A 27,091-nucleotide genomic window follows, 5' to 3' on the forward strand; every position below is an offset into this window, starting at 1 on the left:
ATGAGAACCCCATGGGTACTGAGAAATAAAACAGAGAAAACTGAATATTCTCTGTGCTTTTGGCTAGCTTTTCTGTGTCTGATAGAAAATAGAACAAGTAAGAAACACTTGTCCTTGCCTTGGAGGACTACGTTTCTTCACCTGAAGTTATCTGCTGATTTAATCCTGTAAGTACATTGACTCTGCATAGTAGTCCCTGAAATCATAATTGCAGCAATCATATTTGTGGATGTTTATCTGGGGAAACCTACCTTTGTAGAATTGTATTCTATTCTAAAATCTGTAGTTTAGATGGAGTTTGTTCTACATGCTTACTGTATGTTCAAAGGGAGAAAAGAATATATTAAGAATGATTTATGAAGCAATTGTTTTTCCTCCATACTTAGCAGTGGTGAACACTGCTTCTAGTGAATATGAGTTTCTGTGCTGATGTCATGATTATCAGCTAGAATGCTGTAGGTTGCAGAATACTGAAAGGTGTGCATTTTAGGATGCTCTTTTTTTTTTAAATTGGCAACCTAAAGATATTATCAATTTTCTGATTCTTTTCCTGTCTTGGCAACTGTTATCATTTAACCATTTGTAACAACAATATTATTATGTTTGGCTTAACTATAACAGTGCATTTTAAATAGCCAAGCCTTATGTAGAATATTGTTAAATTAGAGGGTGCTCAGCAATCTAAGATGTGCAACATTAAATGTATCTGCTCTCAGTATAACATATCCTAGTAAATTGTTGTGAAGTTAGGAAAAAATGGTTTTAGCAGTAGGACCGCTCAGTTGTAATTGTGTGTTTGGATTAGAGCCAGCATCTGTGTGACGCAGTCTTAGTATCATAAACATCTGGCCTCATTTGCTGTGCTACATGCTGGATAATTGGTTTTTTTTCTTAAAGAAATTTCAAAATGCATTGTGTGTTATTTTGTTAGAACTTTATCAGTAAACTACCATATTTTAACTGTGTACAGTTTGAACTGTGATTTAACTTTATGTTAAAAGGATTTCTGTTTTCAACTTTGTTGCTTTTCAGTACCCATTTTGTATTTATACAAACTCTTTCTTTAAAGTACATATAAACAAATTTGTGTTATGTATGGAACAGATATATGTATAGTAACCTGGGATTGCTTATTGCTTTTGGCCAGATTCTGATACCTTTCTTACATGGAGTAGAATCTAACATTGATTTAAGCCTGACTATGAAAAGATTAAGTATTTCTCTGTGTAGTCTGGACCTCCACTTTTTGGATTATGGAAATATTTATTTTAAATTGTGTGTTTGGTATTTTGTAAACTATAAAAACTAGTCATTAAAATATGTGTCTAAAAATAGAGTTGAGTCAAATTATTGAACTTGCCAATTACCAAACAAACCTGATAATACTTTAGTCTTCTCTTATTTTGTGCTGAAATATCATGCATCCTGATATGTTTTCCATGCCAGCATTTTCATTAGTTTCCAGCAGTGTAAAACAGATTTTCCTTCCACCTGCAGATAAAACACCTGTCACTATTTTTCTTATTTTCTTCTCTTGAATGTTGGGCAATTTTTAAATACTGCTGATCTGAATTTAGCTACTACATATGAAACCTGAAATTCCTGATGTAATTTCTAGCTGTATCACTGAATTAAAGATGACGAGCCAAATTCATCCCTTGTATAAGTGAATTAACTTCAGTGGAATTACTCCACAACTTCTTTTGCCTTATACCAGCGATGAAATACGCATGTGGTGTTTTACATAAGTAAATATTTATCCATATACTAGGCAAATCTTGATTTTTTTTCTCACTATAAAACTGATTAATTTATAGGAAAGTTTGGATTCTGCTTACCATGCATGTTTAGTACTATTGTGCTTAGGAGACTTTTTGCCCTTGACCTCTGAAGAAAATGATGATAGTTTCCTTTTAACCTGTTTTAACATCCCTGACTCATAGAATGACTTCATTGCTGGCTCGCTGGACTCCTCTACAGCCAAATAATAAGCAAAATGCAACTGCACTTCCGTTTTGCTCAAAGAGCTATATTTATGTTTATAGAATGCTGGAGGACCCTGATTAAATTGTGACATTATTAATTTATTTTCTGAAGGAAGTGGTTGTTAAGGCACTTGGGAGATCTGGGTTTAATTCCCACCTCTGTCACTGACTTCTTGTGTGACCATATGCAGGCCTGGTGGGTTTTTTTGCAAATGTGGACCGCAAGAGTGTGAATGTACCCCCACATGGTCTCCCAAGAAAGGTGCTCCATCCGGCTGGGGGAAGGCAGGAGTGTCACGCTGCCTGAGCCTTCTTCCCCCATGCTCTGGCCGGTTGTGGGAAAGCGGGGGCTGATTCCCCCCCACACACCCAGGAGCAAGGCCCATCCCCGAGCCTCTCTTCTGGGGAGGGGAGGTAATCAACCCCAGATTTTCCCCTAGCTGGCTGGAGCATGGGGGAGGAAGACTCAGGCAGCGTGCTGCTCCTGCCTTTCCCCAGCCGGCTGGAGCATGCTTACTTGGAAGATCATGTGGGGGTGAGTTTCCACCCTTTGCACCCCCCTGCATATGGGCCTATTAGGACTGGTCTCTCTGTGCCTCAGTTTGCTAGCTATAAAATGAGGCTCCTGATACTTACCTATTTTGCGGAGAGCACTCCTGGGGGAATTCTGTGCCACTGCACAATGCAGAATTTTGCAGAAATTAATGTTGTACACACATTTCCCCTCACAGAAATGGGCTGTAGTGCTGGTATAATCCAGCTCACAAAGAGAAGACAAGGGTGGGAGCAGGGGAGAGAACTGGAGGGCTCTCAGCACGTCCTGAAGGAAGGAGGCAGTGGCACACAGGAAACAATCCTCAGACCCAGCATCAGGCTATTTTTTTCCTGAGGATTCCTTGGCTGGGGGGGGGGGGGGGGAGGAAGGGGGTAGAGGATGCGGGTGGCTAGGCTGGGGGTGGCCGTGGCTGGGGTCTGGTGAATGGTGGGAGGTGAGTTTCTGGGTTGAGGGGTGCCCCCAGCTGGCCTCTAGAGAAGAAGGAATAGAGAAACAGGAAGTGGGTTGTTGTGATTTCTCTAACTCTCTACTCATGGGGAATTTTTGTATGTGTCTTTATTGTTACAGACATACTTACTAATAGGTATTTTAAAATAAATTGCCAAAATAATTGCAACTGGTGTGATTATCTAATGTTGTTTTGACAAATAAAATTTGTAGAATTTTGCAGAATTTTAAAATATTGTGTACAGAATTTTTAATTTTTTGTTACAGAATGCCACCATGAATAAGATAAGTTATGATAATAAATTAATATTTTGGAGTGTGCATATTGTCCTGAGAGAGCCATGGAAATAAATAAATTCTCCTGAATTGTATCTTCATATGCAAAAGAAATATCCAAAGTTATATTTCAACAAAGATATAGAATAATTTTACATTAGAACAACTAGTACTTCTGCTGGTATGTATATTATTAACTTTTGAAATTAATACCCTATCCTTGGCCTTCTGGCTGAAAATCATGGTACTTTTTGAATAAAATATAGAAGAGGTAGAATTAGGATCTTAAAAAAATAAAGAAGGGATGCACATTGTTGGTATCAAACTTTTGGATGTGAGGATGAAATCTATTATCTCAGGAAAATTCTCTATCCTCTTGTACCGCCTATATGTTCCTTGCAAAAGAGAGAAGCCATTTTAACCAGGAGCTCCCAAAGCCTAAAGCAGGCCCAGTCAAGCTCCTAACTTTCTCTCTCTGGGTACGTCTACACTAGCTCGTTAGTTTGAGCTAGATCGGGTAATGAGGGCAAGCGTAGTTGCAAATGAAGCCTGGGATTTAAATATCCTGGGCTTAATTTGCATGTTCCCGGGCGCCGCCATTTTTAAATCCCCCTTAGTCCGAACTATGTGCTCACGGCTACACGCGGCACGGAGTATATAGTTCGAATTAAAGACCCTAATTCGAACTACCGTTACTCTTCATTCCAGGGCTGGTGCAGTACAGTGTCATAGAGACCACAAACTTGGGAGCATCAAAACGGTCTTACCAAACTAAGTGTTCTTCTTCGAGTAGTGTCCCCGTGGGTGCTCTACTCTTGGTGTTGGGTCATCCCATCGCTTCAGCTCGGAGCTTTGCTGAGCAGTTGTCAGCCGGATCACGCATGCGTGGCACGTGCTGTAAGCCATTGGCACCCTTTGAAGTCTTGCGCGGTCTGGCTCCTGCCTCAGTTCCTTCTTCGCCTCCCGCGGTCGCAGATGGAGTGATCTTCTTCTCCTCATCAATTCCTGTCAGGAGTTACAGAAAGTTAATAGTTAATTTACTGTTAGTTTTTCATAGTCTTATAGTTCTTAGTGTTATTGTTTAAAAATAAATAAATTAATTGTTAGCTAGTTAGTTATAAGTAATAAGCAGTCATTCTGGGCTCACATGCAGAGACGCAATGCTGGCTTCAGACGGCCATTCGGACTGCATTAAGTGCTTGGGAGAGGCACATGTCCCACAGAAGTGTGTGCACTGCGTAAAACTTACTGTGAGGGCTAGAAGAGACAGGGAAATGAGGCTGAAGATGATACTCTTCGATAAAGCTCTGCAGCCTCCACAGCTCACGAAGCAAGCCTCAACCCCGCACTCTCCCAGACATGAGAAATGGCGGGCTGCCTCGCCTATGTGAGCCCCAGACCAAAAGAGACCATCACCAGTCCGGTCCCTACCTCCACCCAGAGTGAGGTTAGGACACAAACCCGGCACTTTGGGTACATTTGGGCACAGGCAGAAATCGGCTTCAGAGCTGAAGCTGTGACAAAAACCGTCCTTGGTGCCGCCAACTGTTATAACGGTCTGTCGCTTGGTGCTCCCGGTTACTGCACCAAGCATCGAACAGGGCTCGGCACCAACCACTATGGCACCACCTGTGTCGGCACCATTAGAGTTGGCACCGTTGAGGCCGGCACCATCAGATTCTGTGTCGAGCACAGCCACAAGAGCGCGTATGGCACCAACCGTGCCGGTACCAACCATCTCATGCCTGGAACCAACATCGGCTCTGTGCTGCAATCATCAACTACATCACCAGCGCATTCTCTGGCTCCACATAGCCCTCGGACCCCACCCACACCAATGGGAATGACCGAAAGGCAGAATCATCCTGAAAACTGAGCCCGGAGCCCTTGACCTTTTCCCCAACACCATCCTCACCACATTCACCCTACTTAACAAGAGAAGACAGGGACAGAGCATACAGACACTCGAGGTATTATAGGTCCAGAGATGAAGCCTCTCCATCGCCATACAGAGCATATGACAACTCTCCCCCTCCCTCATCAAGGGCATCCCCGCGATCCACATACTCGTACGGCCACAGAGTATACTACAGATATCCTTCCGCACATAGAAGGGATAGCCCGACTTACCACAGACACTACTCTCGCCATGACGATGATCACCGACGTCACATGGACCACAGACACTCCTGCTGCAGCAACTACACAAATGCTAGAGGAGCCTCAACTTCACCACAATAAGCCTGGAAGTAACACCAGGTTCCGACAATACCCAGTGTTCCTTCTACATCTCATTACTCAGAGCCAGAAGAAGGACAACTCTTAGACACAGAACAACCTCAGGATGCTTCCCCAACAGACAAATCCTCCTTATCGCCTGATGAGGCTGTCATACCGGGAGATGAGTTACCACCTGATAATCTCAGGCAATTTCAGGACCTTTTTAAGAGAGTAGCCCAATCTCAAGGTATCCAGCTGTCTGAGGTGCCAGAAAAACAACATAAGCTTCTCAAAAATCTGCAACCCTTCCAGAGGGGTAGAGTTGCAATATCAATAGACAAAGCTATTATGGAGTCTGCGGATGATATATGGCAGACCCCAGCCTTGGTACCTGCAACAGATAAGAGAGCAGATAAAAGATATTTCATTCCGCAAAAAGGCGCTGATTTTCTTTTTATGCACCCACAACCCAACTCACTAGTTATGGATGTGGCACAACAAAGACTCAATAATAACAACAATAAATGCATGGATCTATTCGGAAGGAAACTATAATCCTCTGCTACACTCCTCTTGAGAATAGCTAACTATTCAGCGTTACTATCCAACCATAACTTGGATAATTACTCAAAATTATCAGCATTAATGGAACACCTTCCAGATGAGAAACACCCGATACTAAAGTCCATTGTTCAAGAGGGCTATGCATCCTCCAGAACATCCTTGCAAATAGCTTTAGATGTAGCCGACACAGCGGCTAGAGCAAACGGCCACATCCGGGGTCATGTGACGGGCATCATGGCTACAGTTAGCAGCTGTTCTCTCTGAGTTAGTCGAAGGTGGACGATCTTCCCTTTGACAAATTGAAACTATTCGCTGAAAAGACGGATGATGTACTCCACTCAAGGACGACTCTACGTACGTTGGGGATGTACACACCACTATACCGCCACAAGTGCTAGACCCCATATCAAAAGCAATGAGATTTTAGATACCAAGCATATAGCTAGCAGGGATCTGATCGATCCAAACAGAGGTGCAGCGTCCACAGAGAAAGCGATCACAGAACAACTGCCACTTCAACAGTCAAGCCAACAAGCAGCAGGTTTGACCCCTTAGTTGAGAGTGTGGCTCCTTGCTGGTTCTGTCAGAAGGAAATACAATGCTCAGATGGAGTAAAAGAGGTCCTCCTACATAGTAGGAAACAATCTACTCAGTTTATTTACCTGCAGAAATGGCGTAGATTCATGGTATGGTGTTCTAACCAGAATCTAGAACTAGTAACAGTGCCCTTAGAGGGCATTCTGGAATATATGTAATCACTCGTGGATTCGGGCCTTGCCGTTGCATCCATAAGAGTACATTTAGCAGCTATCGCTGTCCTCCACCAACATATAGATGGTATCTAAGTCTTTGCGCATCCCACCACGAGAAGATTCCTTAAGGGCCTCATGAATTTGCATCCATCACACAGGCCTCCACCACCTCTGTGGAATTTAGAAATGGTGTTAGATACCCTCACACGGGCTCCCTTGGAACCTTTGGCTACCTGTCTGCTGCACATAATGTCACTCAAGGTAATCTTTCTGCTAGCAATTACTTCAGCAAGAAGAGTAAACGAGCTGGCAGCATTGATGGCAACCCCACCCTATACCATTTTCAATAAAGATAAGGTTATACTTCGTCCTCATCCATCCTTCATCCCGAAAGTATGCTTGGAGTTCCACTTAAATGAGCCAATAGTACTGCCGACTTTTTACCCAAAGCCACACAAATAGGCAACAGAAGCAAGATTCCATCTGCTGGATGTCCATAGGGCATTGGTCTTTTATGTGGACAGAACCCAGGCCTGGCGAAAATCAGACCATTTAATAGTGTCTACAGCAAAACGGACAAAAGGGAAACCCCTTTCTTCTCAGAGGATTTCCAACCTAGTAGTACAGTGCATTAAGCAATGTTATGTTATAAGGAATAAACTGCTACCACAGACTGTGAGGGCACATTCGACAAGAGCGGTGGCAACATCAACTGCCTTTCTCTGGGGAGTCCTCCTCAGAAACATATGCAGGGTAGCAACATGGTCCACCAACAATACCAGTATGAGACACTACGCAATCATACACTCTCATGTGACACTTATTAACAGAAAACTTGTATCTGGTCAAACGCCAGTTCCTATTGATTCTGGGTCTTGGATATCACACTAGATTTAAGAGTTATATTTCTTGAGGCCCTGCTATGTGCAAAAATTTACAAGAATAGTGTGGCCAGTGGGATATTTTCTAAGAAAAATTCATATTTATTAAGAGAAGACAACATACAATTCTGTGATAAGTTTCTAAAAATATTTATAATGTGAAGACGTTTGGATGTTAGAACAAATCATGCGGATATGGATTAATGGGCAGAGAATAGATCAAGTTATTAAAAGGTACATGATTAATTAATTTATCATGCAGCTCTGTGATTTATTCTGTAGGTATCCCTTTTGTGTGTGAGCACTTACATTATTCAAATCACATTTAATAATTTGGTAGACTATGTGCCTCTGCCACATATATTGGCCAAATTGGACAGTCTCTATGACAAAGGATTAATGAACGCAAATCAGATATTCGGAATGGTAACACATAGAAACCTATTGGAGAACATTTTAAGTTGCCTGGACGCTCATTAATGGATCTAAAAGTGACCATTCTCTTGCAGAATGATTTCAGAAACCAACTAGAGAGAGACACTATGAACCTGACCTTCATATGCAAATCTGACACATTTACCCATGAACTGAACAAAGACATTTCTTGGATGGGCCATTATATTCAGTGCTCAAATGACATCAAAAGCTAAGTATCAGACACTTACAGCCCACTCTTTTAGCCTCATTTAGCATGGATACTTTAATTGAGAGGGGGTTTTTCCTCCTCCCCATCTCCTCTATTTTTCTGCTTTATATTTGTCCCTCTGTGCCTCTTGCTCCATATTTGTCCCCTGAAGAAGTGGGTTGTGCCCATGATACTATTTACATATTTTGTTAGTCTCCAAGGTGCTATAGGACTACTTGTTTATTTAAGCTTTTTTTAAAGTTACAGACTAACATGGCTACCCCTCTGAGACTTGGTAGAATGTTTAATTTTTACTCCAGAGTTGCATCAGTTTAACAGAGATCAGAACTAACGCCTTTGTTTTGGTTTAGTATATCTACCTGTCGCCATACATTGATTTTTTTTTTAGAGCAATACATAAACTCCCAGATAAAAACTACCTTATACTGAAGTTTGAGTTCAGAATACATAGCAGTGATTTATAATGAAAAATACTATAGGAATATTATAATCACCCCAAAAATCATGTTATAAACCCAGGAAATTGAGAGTCATGGTTTAATTTAAAAGATATCCAACCACACTGAGGTTTAGAAATTCACAATGAAGGCACCCAAATAACTTTAATTCTGCCCTCCTGTGGACACTATGCAATAAACGTACACGTTATTATTAGTACGTCATAACATTTGTAGTTCCAGACTAAATTAAATTATTTTTAAATACACTACATTTTTTCATTCTTCAGTTTTTCTTCCCTCATGGTCTTATTGGTAAGTTGTTTGGGAGCCTTACTTGTGCAAGCGGGCAATTCTTTCTAGAAATATTTAGAGAACAATATCTATCAGCCTATGTTGAAGGAATCACTTTCAGGTATGAAGAATAATGGGGGGAAATGACCATTCATCTTAGAAAGTTTTATTCAAGTGTAACTCATATATAAAACCACAATGAGCATTAATGCAGATGTCTCAAATATCCCATGTAATTATTTCTATACTGGGGTTATGTGGGTTTTAATAAAATAATCTGATACAGAATATTACATTTCGTAATGGATCCATTTTTAACTAATTGTCCAATAACCTTTTAACTTGTAAATTCCTTGAAAATTTATTCCATGTCCAAAGAATTCCTACTTTAATTTGGGAAGGATATATTATAATATCTGTATGTCAAGTGTTTGAATTTCTTTTACAAGTGCAAAATAAAACTCATCCATAATTATGAAACTGAGTGGTATTGCATAGTAAGAGATGGGCCAAAACATTTCTGAACTTTGTAGAGGTTCACATTAAAATTTCAGAAACAGATGCTATTTAGTTTTTAGCTTTGTTTCAACCGAAGTATTCAAAATATTTTAATAGAAACTGATTAATCCTTTATTTTCACTCCCAAAGAGATGAGAAATTATTCCACATAATTTAACAGTCATTAAAAAGAGTCTCTATGTAAAACTGTGTATTTTGTCCATTTTTAGCTATAAGAGAGACATGAAGTTTAAAACAAGTCTTACACATAAACTGATTATTTTATTCCCTAGAGTGATCTGGAGTTAAAGCAACAAATATTCAAAATCAGCTAAAAGATTTTTTCATATTTTTTCCCAGCAGTACAAACTGATCATATTTGTTAAGGATGTCATTGTCAAAGTTGTATCTCTGCTCTGTGGTCCAGCAAAGGTTAATCATATAAATGATTAATCTTAATGTCTCTTATTTTTAATGTATATATATTTATATTTCTAATTCTGCTCCTAATTATTTTCCTATTATAATATTTTGAAAAATTATGAAGGGCTTCTGTATTTAAAATCATTATATTCTCTGACATAACAGGATACAGTTCAGACTAGAGGGAGGTTGTGTCACTCCTACCCTGTGACTTAGGGTGCATTGAAATGCATTGTTGCTGTAGCCTCCAACTTGAACTGCTCACAACATTACATGTGGCAAATCTGTATGTGAAGTTATAAAATTCCTATGTAGGATGTTAACAGATTTCAGACCTCATAGTCCCATCCAGGCAGAAGTTGGCATTTAGGTCCAGGAATATGGGTTTCCCTTTGCTTACTATTTAAAAGCAAACTAAGTCATCAAACAGAAAAAGATAAACAAAGGAAGCCCAAACTGGTCAAGAAAAAACAGTGGGGAATATCCTTCCACACAGACTCTTTTCCAAAGGTCCATCTAGCCCAGTATCCAGTCTAGTGACAGTGGCCAATACCAGATGCCCCAGAGGGATTAAACAGAACGGCAATAATCACATGATCCCTGTCCTGTCACCCGTTCCCAGCCTCTGACAGAGGCTAGGGACACCATCCTACCCATCCGAACAGCCACTGATGGACCTAACCTCCATGAATTTATCTAGATCTTTCCTGAATCCCGTTAAACTCCTGGTCTTCATAACCTCCTCTGGCAAGGAGTTCCACAGGCTGACCATGCACTGTGTGAAGAAAAACTTTCTTTTGTTTCTTTTAAACCTGCTACCTATTCATTTCATTTGGTGACTCCTAGTTCTTATGTTCAGGGCCCGCCGAACCGCAGCAAGCCCCGCTTTCCAGCCGCACTGTCCGGCGATCTGCGCATGCACAGATTGCCCGAACCCGGCTCTTCCGGGTTGCAATCTACTCACCACGGGCATTATTTGTCAAGCCCTGCTTATGTTATGGGAACAAATAAATAACTTTTCCTTATTCACTTTTTCCACACCAGTCATGATTTTTTAGAGCTTTATCATATCCCCCCTTAGTCCCCACTTTTTTATCTCTCTTCATATGGAACCCATTCCAAACCCCTACTAAGTTTTGTTGACCTTTTCCAAACCTTTTCCAATGCCAATATATCTTTTCTGAGATGAGGCAACCACCATCTACATGTTTCGTTAGTCTATAAAGTGCTACCAGACCATTTGTTTTTTTTTTCCTGTAACAGACTAACTCGGCTACCCCCTGAAGCACATTTATATGCAGTATTCAAGATGTGGGTGGACCATGGTTTAATATAGAGGCAATAAGATGTTCTCTGTCTTAGTCTCTATCCCTTTTTTATTGATTCCTAACATTCTGTTCGCTTTTTTTTAACTGCCACTGCATATTGAGTGGCTGTTTTCAGAGAACTATCCACAATGACTCCAAGATCTCTCTCTTGAGTAGTTATAGATAAATTAGTTCCCATCATATTGTATGTATAGTAGGGATTATTTTTTCAATGTGCATTACTTTACATTCATCAACATTAAATTTCATTTGCCATTCTGTTGCTCAATGAAGAAGTTACTCACCTTGTTGAAGTAACAAAGGTTCTTCGAGATGTGTCCCCCCGTGGGTGCTCCACTCTTGGTGTCGGGTTGTCCCAGCACCACAGCTCGGAGCTTTGCTAAGCAGTTGTCAGCCAGACTGCACATGCACGGCACGCGCTGTAAGCTGTAGACACCCTTTGAAGTCTCGCACGGTTCGGCTCCTGCCTCTGTTCCTCAAGTCCGCCGCGGAATCTGGAAGATAGAATCAGAGAAACCGAAGCAGGGAGGAGGGCAGGGAATGGAGCACCCACGGGAACACACATCTCGAAGCACCCTCATTACTTCAACAAGGTGAGTAACTTCTTTTTTGAGTGCTGTCCCCGTGGGTGCCACCACTCTTGGTGAGTACATAGCCGAAACCAAGATAGAGGAAGGCAGGCATCAGATTCAAGGTCCAACTATTGTAGACAGGACAGAAGAAGCCACTGCCGTATCCTTCACATGAAGGATATTTTCAGGCATAACGGCTTTGCGCAAGAGGGTTTTTCTTGCCCAAGAAGGGGCAGTATAGACAGCTCCATCTTGCGCAAGAGCCTCTTCCGCAAAAATGGCAGCTCATTAGTTATGCAAATGAGGCTCGGCGATATTCCACGCTGAGCCTCATTTGCATAGCTCTGGCACAATATCGCACCAGTATAGACACAGCCTAAGGGTATGTCTACATTACGTGCTTATTTTGAAATAAGCTATTTCGGAATAAAAACTCCCGAAATAGCTATTTCAAAATTGCACGTCCACACTGCAAATGGTCATCAAAATAGTGCAAAGCTATTTTGAAATAGAGCGTCCATCCTGATTGGAGGCTGAATCGCATTTAAGGCCTCCACCCTCCAGAAGCACTTTGGGCAAGGCATCAGGACAGCAGTCACTTCCTATAGCTACTTCCTGAAGCTATCTGAGGCTCATGCTTAAAGGGGTCCCCCTGTACAGTCATTTCTCAGACTCTTCGCTTTTGCCTACCTCCTTGAGGGACAGCAAACTCATCTTACTGCATGCTTTGGTTGCCCTTGCACATGCCATAACACTCCCAGCCATGGAACTGGATCTGCTGGAAAGTAGTTGCCAGCTCTTAGACCTGCTGTCATACTTCCTCGTACAGTTATTGCAGGCAGCCCTTGTTGCTCTGCAAGAACGGGACCCACTGCTCCCTGCAGGTCACCGTCCTCTCCTCTCTCCACATGCTATTCATGCAGCACAGCTCCTCTCGCCTTCCCCTGCATGCTCTGCACCGCTGCTTCTGGTGATAGGACACCAATTCCAACTGGTGGAACCAAATCATCATGGAGCAGCGGGACAACCAGCAGTGGCTCCAGAACTACTGCTTGTGGAAGGACATCTTCCTGGAGCTGTGCGAGTGGCTTGCCCCTGTCCTCAGGTGATGGGACACCCACATATGACCCACCATCCCCCTCCAGAAGCGGTTTGCCATGGCATTTTGGAAGCTCGCCATGCTGGATAGCTACTGCTCTGTCGGGAACCAGTTTGGCACAGGGATATCGACTGTGGGTGCCATGCTTGTGAAGGTATTACTCTTTTATTGTTGTCCTTAACTACTGAAATGGGGTTCTCTAGGGAAGGGGAGAAGGTGGCGGAAGCTCCCTCCCCAGAACGTTTTTCAGTCCTGCCTTCACAAAGCCCTGTCGGATGATGGGGTAAATAGGATTGGTCGTGGTGTGTGGTAAGGGGGGGGTTGGGCTTGGGGGCTTCCTGGGGGTTCTGACAACCCTGTGATTCTCTGATTATCTCCTTCTACATGTGGTGAGGGCCATCAACACTATCCTGCTGCGCAGGGTCATCATCCTAGGTGATGTTGACCCTATCGCCACTGGCTTTGCCACCAGGGGATTCCCCAACTGCGGGGAGGTGGGGAGCATTGATGGTATCCACATCCCCATCCAGGCCACTTCCTCCCGCTCCCTTCCTCTGCTGATAAAATAAACAAAACCTTTTTCTATTGAAAGAATGAACTGCCTGCTTTTTATTGGTAGAATCTAGAACTGGGAGTGATTGGGGAAAGAACCTGGGAGGGGGAAGGAGAGAAAGAGGGATGTGGGGCTCAAGGATAGGGCTGGGACTAGCTCCTGCCTCAGGTGGTCTGACTGCCTTGTGTGCAGGGCCCTCAGTGGCCATGGAGGAAACTAGGGGAAGAAGTCGGAGGAGCAGGAGTGGGTGCAGGGGGAACTTGGGAAGGAGCAGGTGTGAGGGGGCGGCTGCCGGACCTCTCAATCATGGCGATCAGGTGGTGGATGATGGCACTGTGTGCTGCGCACCTGCTCTGGGCTTCCTGGGATAGCTCCTGCCAGGTAGTGGTTAGCACTGCACTCCTCCAGGTCTGCGTCAAAGCTACAGTCCTGCCTCTCTAGAGATTGTTGTAGAGAACGGAGGTAGGCTATGTATTCCTGCTCAAGGTCCTCACGGGGTCGGAGGCACCTGTGGGTCTTGCAGGGTCAGGAAGCTGGTATAAGAAAAGTGGCTCACATCGCAATCACAGCTGGTCCAGCTGCAAAGAACAAAGAGAAGGGCAGTTATCCTTGGAGACACTTTGCCTGAAGTCTAGCCCTCACCTCTGAGCCTGCTGGACAGAGTGGCCACCAGGGCAGCTGTGAGAAGCCCCAGTAGCCACTTATTTCAAAATAACCACAGTTGCACTGTCTACACGCACCCTATTTCGAAATAACTATTTTGAAATAGGCATTATTCCTCATGAAACGAGGGTTACAGATTTTCAAATAAGAAGCCCATTATTTCAAAATTATTTCCAAAAAGTGGGCTTGCTGTATAGACGCTCACCTTGGTATAACGCTGCAGTAGACATGCCCTCAGAATATTTTCTTTTTTTGAATTCCTCCATCCGATCCTCTTTTTCTATTCAGTACTTGAATGTTAATCTCACTGACATGATTGGTACCTTCTTTCACTTAATCTTTTTTTTCAGAGGAAGGCCTCTCTTTGTAAAGACCAAAGTAGATGTCTTTACTCAGACCAAACTCCTTTAGATTATTAGTTGATAGGGACTTCAGTTTGTATGTCTCACACAAGAAATATCATAATTTCATAGAAATAGCAGTCCATATGGAACCTGGTACTGTGTATTGTATTAGTGCTGTTTTAGACTGCAGATTCTTCAGAGCTTGGATTAGTTAAATATTTTGTGTATAAATATTAATTGATAAAAAGATCGCATTCTATATTAACTGCTAGTTCTAGGAAGATATGAAATATGTTACGTTAAACAGAGAAGATAATCATCAGCATCTTTATGATAAAAACAAACAAACCAACAGAATAAAAATAATGGCTCTTACAGATTTGTTTCGGTTTTTTATGGGTCAATTATTATAAATAAAGAACACTATTAACTTTTAGAACATGTGCAAATGTAAAGGAAATAAGCTATTATTAATTAGTTACTGAAATTAACTATTTTTTATTCTTTGAATTATTTCTCATTTTAAAAAGGGGTTATAGAGATCTGAAAATGAAAACAATGTGGCAGAATCTTACATCCTAAGCGGCTGTTTAGGAATCTAAACAAACTAAGCATAAAACATTATAGCCTGTAATGCAATTTGTATTTAGCTCTGAAAGCAAAGATTACTACCAAATACAGTTTTGAATACTTACATTGTCCCTTTTTTATATTTGTATGTTTTCATTAGGGCATCTAAGATGGATCTTAAGTGTGCGCTTGAAGAATGTTCAATGGCACTGAATTTATTTCTAAATAATAAATTTTCTGAAGCCCTGGAATTACTTCGGCCATGGTGAGTTCATTGCAGATACTGTAAGGCATGCCATCTGTTTGCCGAGAACTAATCTAAGGTCTCTGAATATAGCAGCTTTCATTACTTCCATTTTGTCTCTCCTGCCCAAAGCAATTCTGCTTTGCTGCTCCAAACAGTATATATTGTTTGTTTAAACATACTAAAGTCAGAAACACTGTCAGTGAACCCATAGATTTTGTTTTATTTTAGTCAGAATTCTTAGAATCAAGTCCTTGCAGGTACAGAAGAGTGAGGATGAAGAGCAGAAATTCTGTCATATTTTTTGTGTTTTGCTTTGTTCCAGAAGGCTTTTTGCAAATTAGGGCTATTTTTAAAAAAGTATTTCAGGATAGAGGAATGCAGTGAAGTGCACTTGGATAATTCCCTGATGGTGGTCTTAGTACTGCCTGACAGCTGGAAGTTAACCACCGTTCTTCCTTTAAAGCACAACGGTGGGCAGGGCTTAGCTTTAACTCCATTTTTTTAAAAGGTTAATTGCCCTCTAGATCTCCCCAATCCTCTTCCCATCAAGAAAATCAGCACGAAAATATGATACTAAAGGCTTAATTTAGTATAAAAAAATTGTCCATGAAATGAATGTATTCCTTTGGTATGATTTACCACATGGCTCCCTTTTTAATGATAGAAGGAAAATCTTTGGACTAGAAAGGAATATTTGAAAGAAATGGGGGATGCTTTTGTTTATATATGAGTGAATGAATGAAAAACCTAGTTAAAGTTGGAACTCCTTTCGGTTTAAAGGATGATTCTCGAGTGTTCTAAAATCTGCATGCTTACTCAGATTATCTTGACATTTGGTGTATTTTCTGAGGGTAGAGATAAGATTGGTGAACCAAATTTGCGGTCATTTGACTAAGGGGTTATAGAATCATAGAATACTAGGACTGGAAGGGACCTCAAGAGGTCATCGAGTCCAGTCCCCTGCACTCATGGCAGGACCAAATACTGTCTAGACCATCCCTGATAGACATTTATCTAACCTATTCTTAAATATCTCCAGAGATGGGGATTCCACAACCTCCCTGGGCAATTTATTCCAGTGTTTGACCACCCTGACAGTTAGGAACTTTTTCCTTATGTCCAACCTAAACCTCCCTTGCTGCAGTTTAAGCCCATTGCTTCTTGTTCTATTTTCAGAGGCCAAGATGAACAAGTTTTCTCCCTCCTCCTTATGACACCCTTTTAGATATCTGAAAACTGCTATCATGTCCCCCCTCAATCTTCTCTTTTCCAAACTAAACAACCCCAATTCCTTCAGCCTTCCCTCATAGGTCATGTTCTCTAGACCTTTAATCATTCTCGTTGCTCTTCTCTGGACCCTCTCCAATTTTTCCACATCTTTCTTGAAATGCGGTGCCCAGAACTGGACACAATACTCCAATTGAGCCCTAACCAGCACACAGTAGAGCTGAAGAATGACTTCTCGTGTCTTGCTCACAACACACCTGTTAATACATCCCAGAATCATGTTTGCTTTCTTTGCAACAGCATCACACTGCTGACTCATATTTAACTTGTAGTCCACCATAACCCCTAGATCCCTTTCTGCCGCACTCCTTCTCAGACCGTCGCTTCCCATTCTGTATGTGTGAAACTGATTGTTCCTTCCTAAGTGAAGCACTTTGCATTTGTCTTTATTAAACTTCATCCTTTTTATCTCAGACCATTTCTCCAATTTGTCCAGGTCATTTTGAATTATGACCCTATCCTCCAGATTAGTCGCAATCCCTCCCCGCTTGGTATCATCTGCAAACTTAATAAGAGTACTTTCTATACCAATATCTAAATCGTTGATGAAGATATTGAACAGAGCCGGTCCCAAAACAGACCCCTGCGGAACCCCACTTGTTATGCCTTTCCAGCAGGATTGTGAACCATTAATAACTACTCTCCGAGTATGGTTATCCAGCCATTTATGCACCTACCTTATAGTAGTCCCATCTAAGTTGTTTTTACCTAGTTTATTGATAAGAATATCATGCGAGACCGTATCAAATGCCTTACTAAAGTCTAGGTATACCACATTCACTGCTTCTCTCTTATCCGCAAGACTCGTTATCCTATTAAAGAAAGCTATCAGATTGGTTTGACATGATTTGTTCTTTACAAATCCATGCTGGCTGTTCCCTATCACCTTGCCACTTTCCAAGTGTTTACAGATGATTTCCTTAATTATTTGCTCCATTATCTTCCCTGGCGCACAAGTTAAACTAACTGGTCTATAGTTTCCTGGGTTGTTCTTATTTCCCTTTTTATAGATGGGCACTATATTTGTCCTTTTCCAGTCCTCTGGAATCTCTCCTGTCTCCCATGATTTTCCAAAGATGACAGCTAGAGGCTCAGATACCTCCTCTATCAGCTCCTTGAGTATTCTACAAAAAACATAGTTCTTATAAATTTTTGCACATAACTAAGGCTTAATCCATGACTCTGATTATTCTCTGATTGATGTTAGTTGCTTGACATTTATCTTAGTCCATGGTACCCTCTACCTTGTTAGGGAAAACAATAATCAAAACCTTATGAAAGAAAGAGTTTAGATTTCTAGTATGAAATGTGCCAAGCACTCTCACCTCAAAAAGATTGAATGTATGTGTGTAGCAAGACTGTGCAAGAGGGTTTGCAGGCAGCCAGTTGTCACAGTAATTTGGTGGCTCAGTGGGACATACTGTGGTTACAAAATCTGAAATGTCCCTGCACCTTATATTTGAAACCTGTCCTTAGCAGAAATTGGAGATTGAACTGTGAGCATATTTCAACAATAGACCTCTCAAAGTTTCGTTTTGTTTTTATTTCTGAAATTGTGCCCTGCTAATTTGTATAGTTAACAATCCAGGTAACTTTTTGCTTTATCTTTAAGACTTTAGGGTTCCCACAGGGAGGAGTGACACTTCCACACACACCAAGGGAGAGATCACATACACTTACAGCCCTGCAACATGGAAGGGATCTAACTGACCAACACCATTCTGCCCTCAATACCTGGCTGGGCCCTCAGGACAGACCTGCCTCTCCTAGTACCTTGAACAGCATCTTCTGGGGGCTGGTTTTCCACACAGCACTGGAAAGGGGATGCTTGCTGTCATGATTATGAGGGTTAGCCAGCAGCCTGGGGATTAAGGGGTTAACTACACCTAGCCAGGTGGAGTGACCAGTAGGAATGTAGGTGGGACTTTCAAACTGGGACAAAAGAATTTGGGTTTTTTCCTTTCCCCTTTTGTCTCTCTGTGGGAGTTCTCTGCAGCTACAGAGAGGGACAAGCATGTCTCTCTCTCTCTCCAAGACTCCATTCTTCATTTTCTGTAAGTAGGGTAAAGTTTAGGTAGTTTCGTTAGGTTTTATTGTTTTAAGGATTGGGTATGGGATCTGAGATCTGGCACTGTTTAAAAGATGTTTTGGCTTTTCTTTGTAACTAAGTTCTAGGCCCATGGAGTTTCTCCATGAGTATATTTTTTTACCTTCCTATCTAGTCATTATGCTTGCAACAGGAATATTGTTGTAATAATAAAAGTTCTTTCCTTTCTTTTTATTAACCTGGCATTGGTTAATAGTGTGCCCTGATTTTTATTTTAGGGGTGAGATTTCCCAAATGATCTTTCCCCTGGTTTCTTTAGCAACATTTGGGTGGTGGCAGCGGAAGTTTTATTCCCAAGATCTAGGTTTTTAAGATTTTGGGGGGAGTTTTATACCAAAGCTTGGTAGATAAGGCTTTGTGGTACACTTGCTGGTCCCCACTTCTGCATTTATCATGCCAGAGTGGGGAAGGAGCCATGACACTTGCTTTGCCAGGATAGCAAGAGGGGCAGTATATAAAAGTCGAGTGGGTGGGCAGCAGAGGGGACATATAACCTGGTACTACCTGACACCTGCCTCTGCACACCAGCCACCACAGCTCACAGCCCATGCCAGCCAGAAGCAGGATGAGGGTTGGGGCACTGGTGGCCAAGAGTTGGCAAGGATGGCCTAGCAGGAAGAGCAGCCAACTCCCCATGCACTGCATCTTGCCTCTCCACCAGCCTTGCACACCTTTCCCTCCATCATCAGCCACTGGACACCCCGCACACTCACCACTTGTTGGTGGGCAGCTGGCAAGCAGGGATCCAGCCAGCAGCAGAACCTACCAGTACAAATGTGGAGAAGGGGGACAGAAAGTATGGGATAATTTGCCCTTTTAAAGAAAAAGTTGGGACACTTGCAGGATAGATTAAATATGGAACTGTCCCTTTAAAAACAGGACACACTCTGCAGTTATATGGCAAAAAGTTCCCTATACAATGCTACTGATAAAACCAATACAACTCAGTGTTGACTAGAGGCATACTACTAGATCTCACCAGGTATGCATACCTCTTCCCTGTGAAAAGTCTCCCTCTTCTGCTACTGGACTGTCCTCTTTTACTGCCCCATCAAGTTTTCCCACCAGTTGATACAGGTGGATAACATTTGTCATCTCCAGGTGGGCCAGGGTTAAAGTTGTGCTTATTGTGTATTTCCTGGTTTTCAGGAGTTCTTTGCTAGTCACAATATTTTGTAATGGTGCACAAGACACCACCAGGCAACCTTAATTCTGCTTTTGGTGTTGAAGAATATAAATGTATTTTTAAAAATGTGTTAGTTTGGCTGACATGCATAAGGTTTGTGTGCTTTTCCCAGGTCTAAAGACAGCATGTACCATGCCCTTGGCTATAGCACTATTTTAGTAATGCAGGCTGCTATGACCTTCGAGCACCAGGATATCCAAATGGGAATTTCTACAATGAAGGAAGCTTTACATACCTGCCAAAGGTAAGCCTGAGGAATTTACATTTTGAGAAATATGAATCTGCAATAGGTGTTCTTCAGTGTTCACTCTAATTTTTCCCACCCTTGAGCAGAATGAATTTTGTTTATATGCACCAATGTGGAGGGGATGTGTGACACACAACTTTTGTATTGATGCACATAACAAAATTATCATGCTAGGAGTGGGTCCAATGGGCTTGGAGTACAGCAGTGGTTCTCAAAATGCAGTCCTTTGACTGCTGCCTTACAGGTGGTCTGTGGCTCAAGTGCAGCCCCACCTCCCCACACAGTGGGGAGCCCGCTCCAGCTTCTTGCGCATAGGGCACATGGAGGGGAGGTGCAAAGGTGGGGGATGGATTTCCTCTCTCCTAGAGGGGGTGAGGAAGGAAGGGGCTCAAACAGGGAGAGGCTGCAAGTGGAGCCCAGTATGGGGTGTTTCCAGCTGCATGAGCAAGGAGACACTGGAGATTGGGGGAAAGAAGGATTCCCCTGAACTGCGCCATGGGTTTCCCTCTGGCGATGCAAGGCTCAGCTCAGATTCTTCCCATTAGCTCATTGGATTAAGAGATGCAGTGGGAGTGAGGGGGATGAAATGCAAAGGGGCTACAGCTTTGGCTGGGCCATGCAGGAGGCAAAAGCCAGGGGGCAGAAACGCTGCGTGTGTGCTGCTCAGTGCAGCTGGCAAACTCACGTGGGCTCTCGCTGCCCATTTGCCTTTCTCTGGCAGGCACAGTGAGTAGGTTGCAGCCCTGGGCTTGCAAACCACGCTTAGCAGGGGGTTGGAAAGTTTTGACTCCCTCTGCTTTGTAATTTAGATTCCTTTGCACGCACTGGCTGGTGGGCCTAAACCTGGGGGGGAGCCTCCTTCTTCCCTGCCATGAATACAGAAAACATTGAAACCTTTTGTATTGGACATAAATTAATATTTTACTTTATTTAAAATGATGGCTCCAGCATAATTATGTATTTAATGGTGAGTTGCCATTAGCAACTGGTGGTCTGTAAGAGGTTTACATTGAACCAGGTGGTCCATGGATCAGAAACTTTGAGAACTACTGGAGTATAAGGAGGGGTTCAGTCTTCTGATATATCCATGCTGTGTAGAGGTATCCTTTGATTCATCCCCAGAGCATTTTCCCTTCTGTGCATTGAAGGAGAGGGTCCTCTGGAAAAAAACTTGCATAGTCATGTAATTAAAAACAATATCATAATATACATACACAAGAGGGTTGAATTAAGGTTGCATGGGCTCCTAGGCTTCTGTGTATGTCAAGAATGGAGATGTATATTGAGATAAATGTGAATGCCTGTTGAAATTCACTAATCCTATGTTGTCGTGGGTTTTTTCTCTCTCTCTCTCATGATTGACCAATACAGATTCAGGAAAAGAAGCACAGTGGTAGAGTCTTTGTCCAGTCTGGTTTCTAAACAGTCAATGGATCAGCTGAGTGAAGGTAAGAGAAATAAGAGGCATTTTCTGGAAAAAAAAAACCATATATGAATAAACATTTTGTGGGGAAAAAAATACAAATAGATGTATTTTGCTATTTAGATTACTTGCTTTAAAAAAAAAAAGATGGGTGATGAATTTCCCCCCCCCATCCAAATACGGGGACACCTATACCATCTATATGTTTTGTTAGTCTTTAAGGTGCTACTAGACTATTTGTTGTTTTTTAAAGTTTTTTCTGTTACAAACTAACTCAGCTACCCCTTTGAAGCTATAATAACAACGTTACTCTTTTAGGTGTCCCTTCTGACCTTAAAGTCTATGGCTGTGTCTACATTGGCACCCTTTTCCGGAAAAGGGATGCTAATGAGACACATCGCAATTGCAAATCCGCGGGGGATTTAAATATCCCCCGCGGCATTTGCATTTACATGGCTGCCGCTTTTTTCCGGCTTGGGGATAAGCCAGAGAAAAGCGCCAGTCTAGACGTGATTCTCCGGAAAATAAACCCTTTTCCGGAGGATCTCTTATTCCTACTTGCAATACTTCTGGGAATGCTAAAAAACAACAGGAACACAGTATTACAATTGCTACAAATACACACACATTAAAAACTCAAACTGATAACCCTTGAAGATTACAGGCAGTCCCCAAATTACGTCGGATTCCTACATACGAACGGGGCTTTTCTCGCCGTAGAGGACGCGGGGGCGGGACCGCCCAGACGCGCCGCGATCCAGACGCCGCAATCCAGACGCGCCGCGTCCTCCGCAGCGAGAAAAGCCTGGTCTGCTGGGAGGGACGGGGGGGCGGGGGGGACACACTAGCTGCGCCGCCCCCCCCCCCCCAGCAGACCAGGGAGACGCGGAGCAGCTTTTCTCGCCGCGGAGGACGCGGCGCGTCTGGATCGCGGCGCGTCTGGGTGGTCCTGCCCCCGCGTCGAGAAAAGCCCCGTTCGTATGTAGGGATTCGACGTAAGTCGGATCCACGTAAATCGGGGACTGCCTGTAATCTTCAAGGGTTATCAGTTTAAGTTTTTAATGTGTGTGTATTTGCAGCAATTGTAATACTGCGTTCCTGTTGTTTTTTAGCATTCCCAGAAGTATTGCCTTTGGAATATGGTACTTTAGTAAATCATGTGATGCTCTGGAAATACTTAACTGCATGTACTATGATAATTCTCTTTAATTGCACTCCCCACTGGGTGAGGGCTTTATCTCAGGTTGCACACGTTTCATTTAAGCATTCTCCTTGACTAAAAGCAGCAGCCCTTTGCTACAAAAACTATATAATGTAATAGCACAGGCACCCTCAACACAGGATGGGATCAGTTATTTCTGGATGCTTTTTATGGACATTTGAATTCTGTCTTTTTGCTAGTTGCTACAGTTATTTAATCAAAGTAAAGGACATGCAACTCATTATTTTATACAGCTCATTCTTCTGGTAAATGGTTTACATTTCTTAGCATTTTTAATACATAGAATTTAATATCACAGGAAGTGAGTTAAATGAAATACTCCTGAACTTTCAGTAGTTTTGAGATTTACATCTGAAGTCTTAATTTTTGCTGTTAAGGGAAACTTACACCCCTAAGTGTCCTTAAATCATTGAAAAGTCCACATTGAGTTTCATGCCTGGTGTGTGTTTGAATATCACCAAAAGCCAAACTGTCACTTAATCTACATAATAATGTGTAGATTAAATACATTATTTAATTTTCCTCATTGTAATTTTTGTTTACATTTTAAAATATCGGGTTCCTTGAAGTAGAGCCAATCTTGAGTTATGCTTTCCAAAGCTTCAGGGGGTAGTCGAGTTAGTCTGTACAGGATAAACTTAAAAAACAACAAATGGTTTGGTAGCACTTTATAGACTAACAAAACATGTAGATGATATGAGCTTTCATGGGCACAGCCCACTTTTCATATGCCCGGAGTTTTGAGTTTGGATGTGCAGACCAAAAATAAATAGGGGAGAAGTAAGAGGGAAAAGGGAAAAAGGAAGGGGACAGGAAACAAGGAGCAGAGGGTATGAAAATATCAAAGGGAAAAACAAGTAGGCAGAACTGGTACCTATAAGCACCTAAAGATTAGATAGTTAAAAGAAGCAGATAAGGATCATAGGATAGCAATTAGATAGGAAGGGTACTAATGCAAGAATCTATACAGACAAAGAGCTGTTGGCACCTTGATTGAATGTTAGGTTGATAATGTCCCAGCCATCCGTTATCACAGTTGAGGAGGTCATCAGTGTGAGAATTGAATTTGTGGATGAATTGTAATTTCATTGCCTCTCTGTGTATTTGGCTTATAGAACTGGTTTGTGACAAGACAGCCACCTAGAGATCTTTTAAAGAGTGATTAGGTAGATTGAAGTGTTCTCCAACAGGTTTCTGTATGTTCCCTTTACGTATATCTGATTTGCAGGGCTTGACAAATCATGTAATCTACTCGCCCGTGGTGAGTAGATTACAAGCCGGCGCCGCGCAATCTGTGCATGCGCAGCTCGCAGAGCCACTCAGCTGGTGAACGGGGCTCGCCGCCGCTTGGCAAGCCCTGCTGATTTGTGTCCATTTATTCTTTCCTGTAGGGACTGTCCAGTTTATCCAATATATACAGCAGTGAGGCATTGCTGGTGTTTGATGGCATAGATCAAATAAATTACTGGACATGCAGTTAAATGAGCCTTTGATCTGGTAGTTTATGTTGTTGGCTCCAGTGATGAATTTGCTTGTATAGGTATGTGGGCAGAGTTGGCACTGCAGCTAATTTCAAAGCTGGGCTCCTGGATGCTTATGATGTGGTTGTGTAGCATGGTGACCGAAAAGAATTTGTTTCTGGTTCGGGGTTGTCTGTAAGTGAGAACAGGCTTTTCCCCCAAGGCTTCTGAGAGTGAGGGATCATTTTCCAAGATGGGTTGCAGATTGTGTAAAATGCCTTGGAGGGGTTTGAGTTGAGGATTGTAGAATAAAATAACAAGTGGAATTCTGTTATTTTCTCTTTTGGGTCTGTCTTGAAGTAGTTCATGTCTGGGTACTTTTTTGGCTCTGTCAATCTGTTTTTTCACTTCTCCAGGTGGGTATTTCAGTTTTTGGATTGCTCTATAAAAATTTAAAGATTCAGTAACACCATTTAGTAAACATTACCTTTGTTCAAAATGTAAGCTGCCTGTTTATTTCCCTGAACAAATTAAAAGCGATACTTTAAAAAGAGAAATTTTACATTTGATCATAAATGTACAGGATTTACAAGGAATGCTATTTTAAAAGAACAGTACTGATTTAAGAAATATTGATATTTTACTTAGGAAGTTTTTTTGTAGGTTTTGATTACATAATTATTGCTGTATAATAAAATATTGGGACAAAATTGGATTATTTTTCATTTATAAAGTAAATTGAGTACAGGTTGAACCTCTCTAATCCAGCACCCTGAGGACCTAACTGGTGCTGCACCAGACAATTTGTTGAACCATGGAAGGTCAATATTGTCTAGCAGCATTCCCAGGTAAATTCTGTCTCTTGCAGTCATTAGTTTCCCTGTTTATCAACAACTTCATTGTTCAAGTTGCTGTCAAAATTAGGTCATGTTCGGTCACATAAAATGTGTGTATGTGTGTGAGTTGGGGTGTGGGGAGGATGATGGACAGTTCTGTGTGAGGCTTTGAAATTAGGACAGTGATTTTGAACTGAACTGTATATTCAGTGAGAAATCAGTGCAGCAAATGGGACAAGGGGCTGATATGTTCCCAACAATCTGTGTTGGTGAACAGGCAAGCTATTTCATTTTGTACTATCTGGTGCTTTTTCAGGGCATTTAGCTTCATTCCCTAGACATAGAGAATTTAAGTAGTCTAGCCTATTCGTTACAAATTCATGCATAAAGGTGGTTAGCTCTGCATCTTGTTGAATAAGGTATAATGTTCTGGGCAGCCACAAATAGAAGTGAAGCAAAATGCAGGACAATGTAGCACTTTAAAGACTAACAAGATGGTTTATTAGATGATGAGCTTTCGTGGGCCAGACCCACTTCCTCAGATCAAACACGGCTACATTTCTATCACAAATAGAAGTGGGTTTCCTTTTTGTTGTTGGTACTATTGCTTTTGGAGTGTCCAAGTAAATGCAGCAAAAAGGCTCCCAATGTTATGAAGTGACATCATAATCTGAGGTCAGATATCTTTCAATGGAAGGGTTTTTATTATGGAGAAGATTCCTCGTTCTACCATCTCCACTTTAATCTTGCTTGTATTCAGCTGCTGTCAGACGCCCTTCCCCCTAAGTGCTGATCTCATTTAGGCACTGTGAAAGCTGGGAACCGATGGTGTTGATATTTAAGGGATATAGAGATCAGTGTGTCCTCTCTGTACTGCCGGCATTGCTCACTAGTTCTCCCAGCTTATTGACATAGGTACTGAATTTAGTAGGACGGGGTGATAGATCCTTGCAGCTCCAGCATATGCAAGGCTGTAATGGGGTAGTGACTCACTACCGCAGCACCTCCTGCTGGTCACACTGGGAATTAGCTCTGTCTGCCACAGGGCACCTCTTTCAGACCAGTGTCTTACCTGTCCTCGCTCCATGCTGTCTTCCCGTTCTGTTCTGGACTTGCATCACTCCTCGGATCACAGCGTTCTCTTCAGGACACTGCCCTCCAGCCGTGTGCACCACACTAGTCTCTCAACTTCCTTTCAGGGGTATCAGCGGTCTGCAGCCTTGTGCCTGCCACTGTGACCAGCTGCAGCTTCATTCTAGCCCCTCATCTCAGGGGCAAGCCACAGTCCATAATGGCCAGTCCTTAGTGTGTCTAGATGCGGTGCAAGTGGGGGAAGGGGGAGCCAGGACTGCCCACTACTCTTGGTCCCAGAAGCCTCTGGTGGCAGCCTTCTTCTGCCTTCCTTCTCTCCCCCTCTACTGCTACCTGTTCCTTGGGCCACTTTCCTTGTGACCCCTGCACCAGCTTGATCAAGGCCTGCAACCTGGCAGGTATCAGGCTGGAGCCTCACTCCTTTCTAGCGCCCCTGAGCTTGCCCAGCACTGCTTTCTCTAAGTTGGTTCCCTGGGAACCCTCCCTGGTCAGGACCCAATTGCGTTTTGCTCTGCTGTGCAGTTCCTTATCTACAGGGCTGCCCCAGCAAGCTGCTCTCTCATTGGCTCCATCTAAGCCCCTCTCTGATTGGCCAGGGCTCTGCATAGTCTCCTTCCAGCTTCCCTTAACCCTTTCCCTGGCAGAGTGGAAGCTTCACTACAAGGGCCTTGCCCATATTGAGTATTTGGATTAGTCAGGGAGGAAAGATCTGCTCTATTTCAAGGCATTTCTGTTCATCACTGCAGTCTCTTGTAGGGAGTACGGGACTGTTTGATGAACAGTATTGAATGCTGTAAGATAACAATAGGCATACTTACCTTACTATACTATATGGTATCATGCTATATCAGAGGAATAAGTGTTGTTTCAATTCTG

The 27,091-nt window shown here is 42.4% G+C and overlaps 1 protein-coding gene and 1 long non-coding RNA gene across 5 annotated transcripts in view; one reads left to right on the forward strand and one right to left on the reverse strand.

The window, feature by feature from the left end:
* TTC39B (tetratricopeptide repeat domain 39B) overlaps nucleotides 1–27,091 on the forward strand; it is a 153,672-nt gene that overhangs the window by 86,239 nt on the left and 40,342 nt on the right. For 2 of the 3 annotated variants that reach the window (XM_075931547.1, XM_014570838.3), the window contains exons 1-4: nucleotides 1–167; nucleotides 15,269–15,373; nucleotides 20,048–20,179; nucleotides 21,554–21,630. In XM_075931547.1, the coding sequence (XP_075787662.1) occupies nucleotides 1–167; nucleotides 15,269–15,373; nucleotides 20,048–20,179; nucleotides 21,554–21,630 (481 nt within the window). The remainder of the gene's footprint in view (nucleotides 168–15,268; nucleotides 15,374–20,047; nucleotides 20,180–21,553; nucleotides 21,631–27,091) is intronic. The other variant, XM_075931548.1, reaches the window with a different exon arrangement.
* LOC142829816 (uncharacterized) lies at nucleotides 162–26,774 on the reverse strand. Of its 2 annotated transcripts, XR_012904625.1 has the most exons (4): nucleotides 26,196–26,774; nucleotides 11,592–14,109; nucleotides 4,032–4,269; nucleotides 162–1,491 (listed from the first exon to the last, which is right to left on the reverse strand). It is a non-coding gene; the product is annotated as an uncharacterized LOC142829816 (long non-coding RNA). The 2 variants fall into 2 exon arrangements; XR_012904624.1 differs by lacking the exon at nucleotides 162–1,491 and having other exon boundaries at nucleotides 3,194–4,269.

Source organism: Pelodiscus sinensis, chromosome 6, assembly GCF_049634645.1.
Source record: "Pelodiscus sinensis isolate JC-2024 chromosome 6, ASM4963464v1, whole genome shotgun sequence".
Lineage (NCBI taxonomy): Eukaryota > Metazoa > Chordata > Testudines > Trionychidae > Pelodiscus > Pelodiscus sinensis.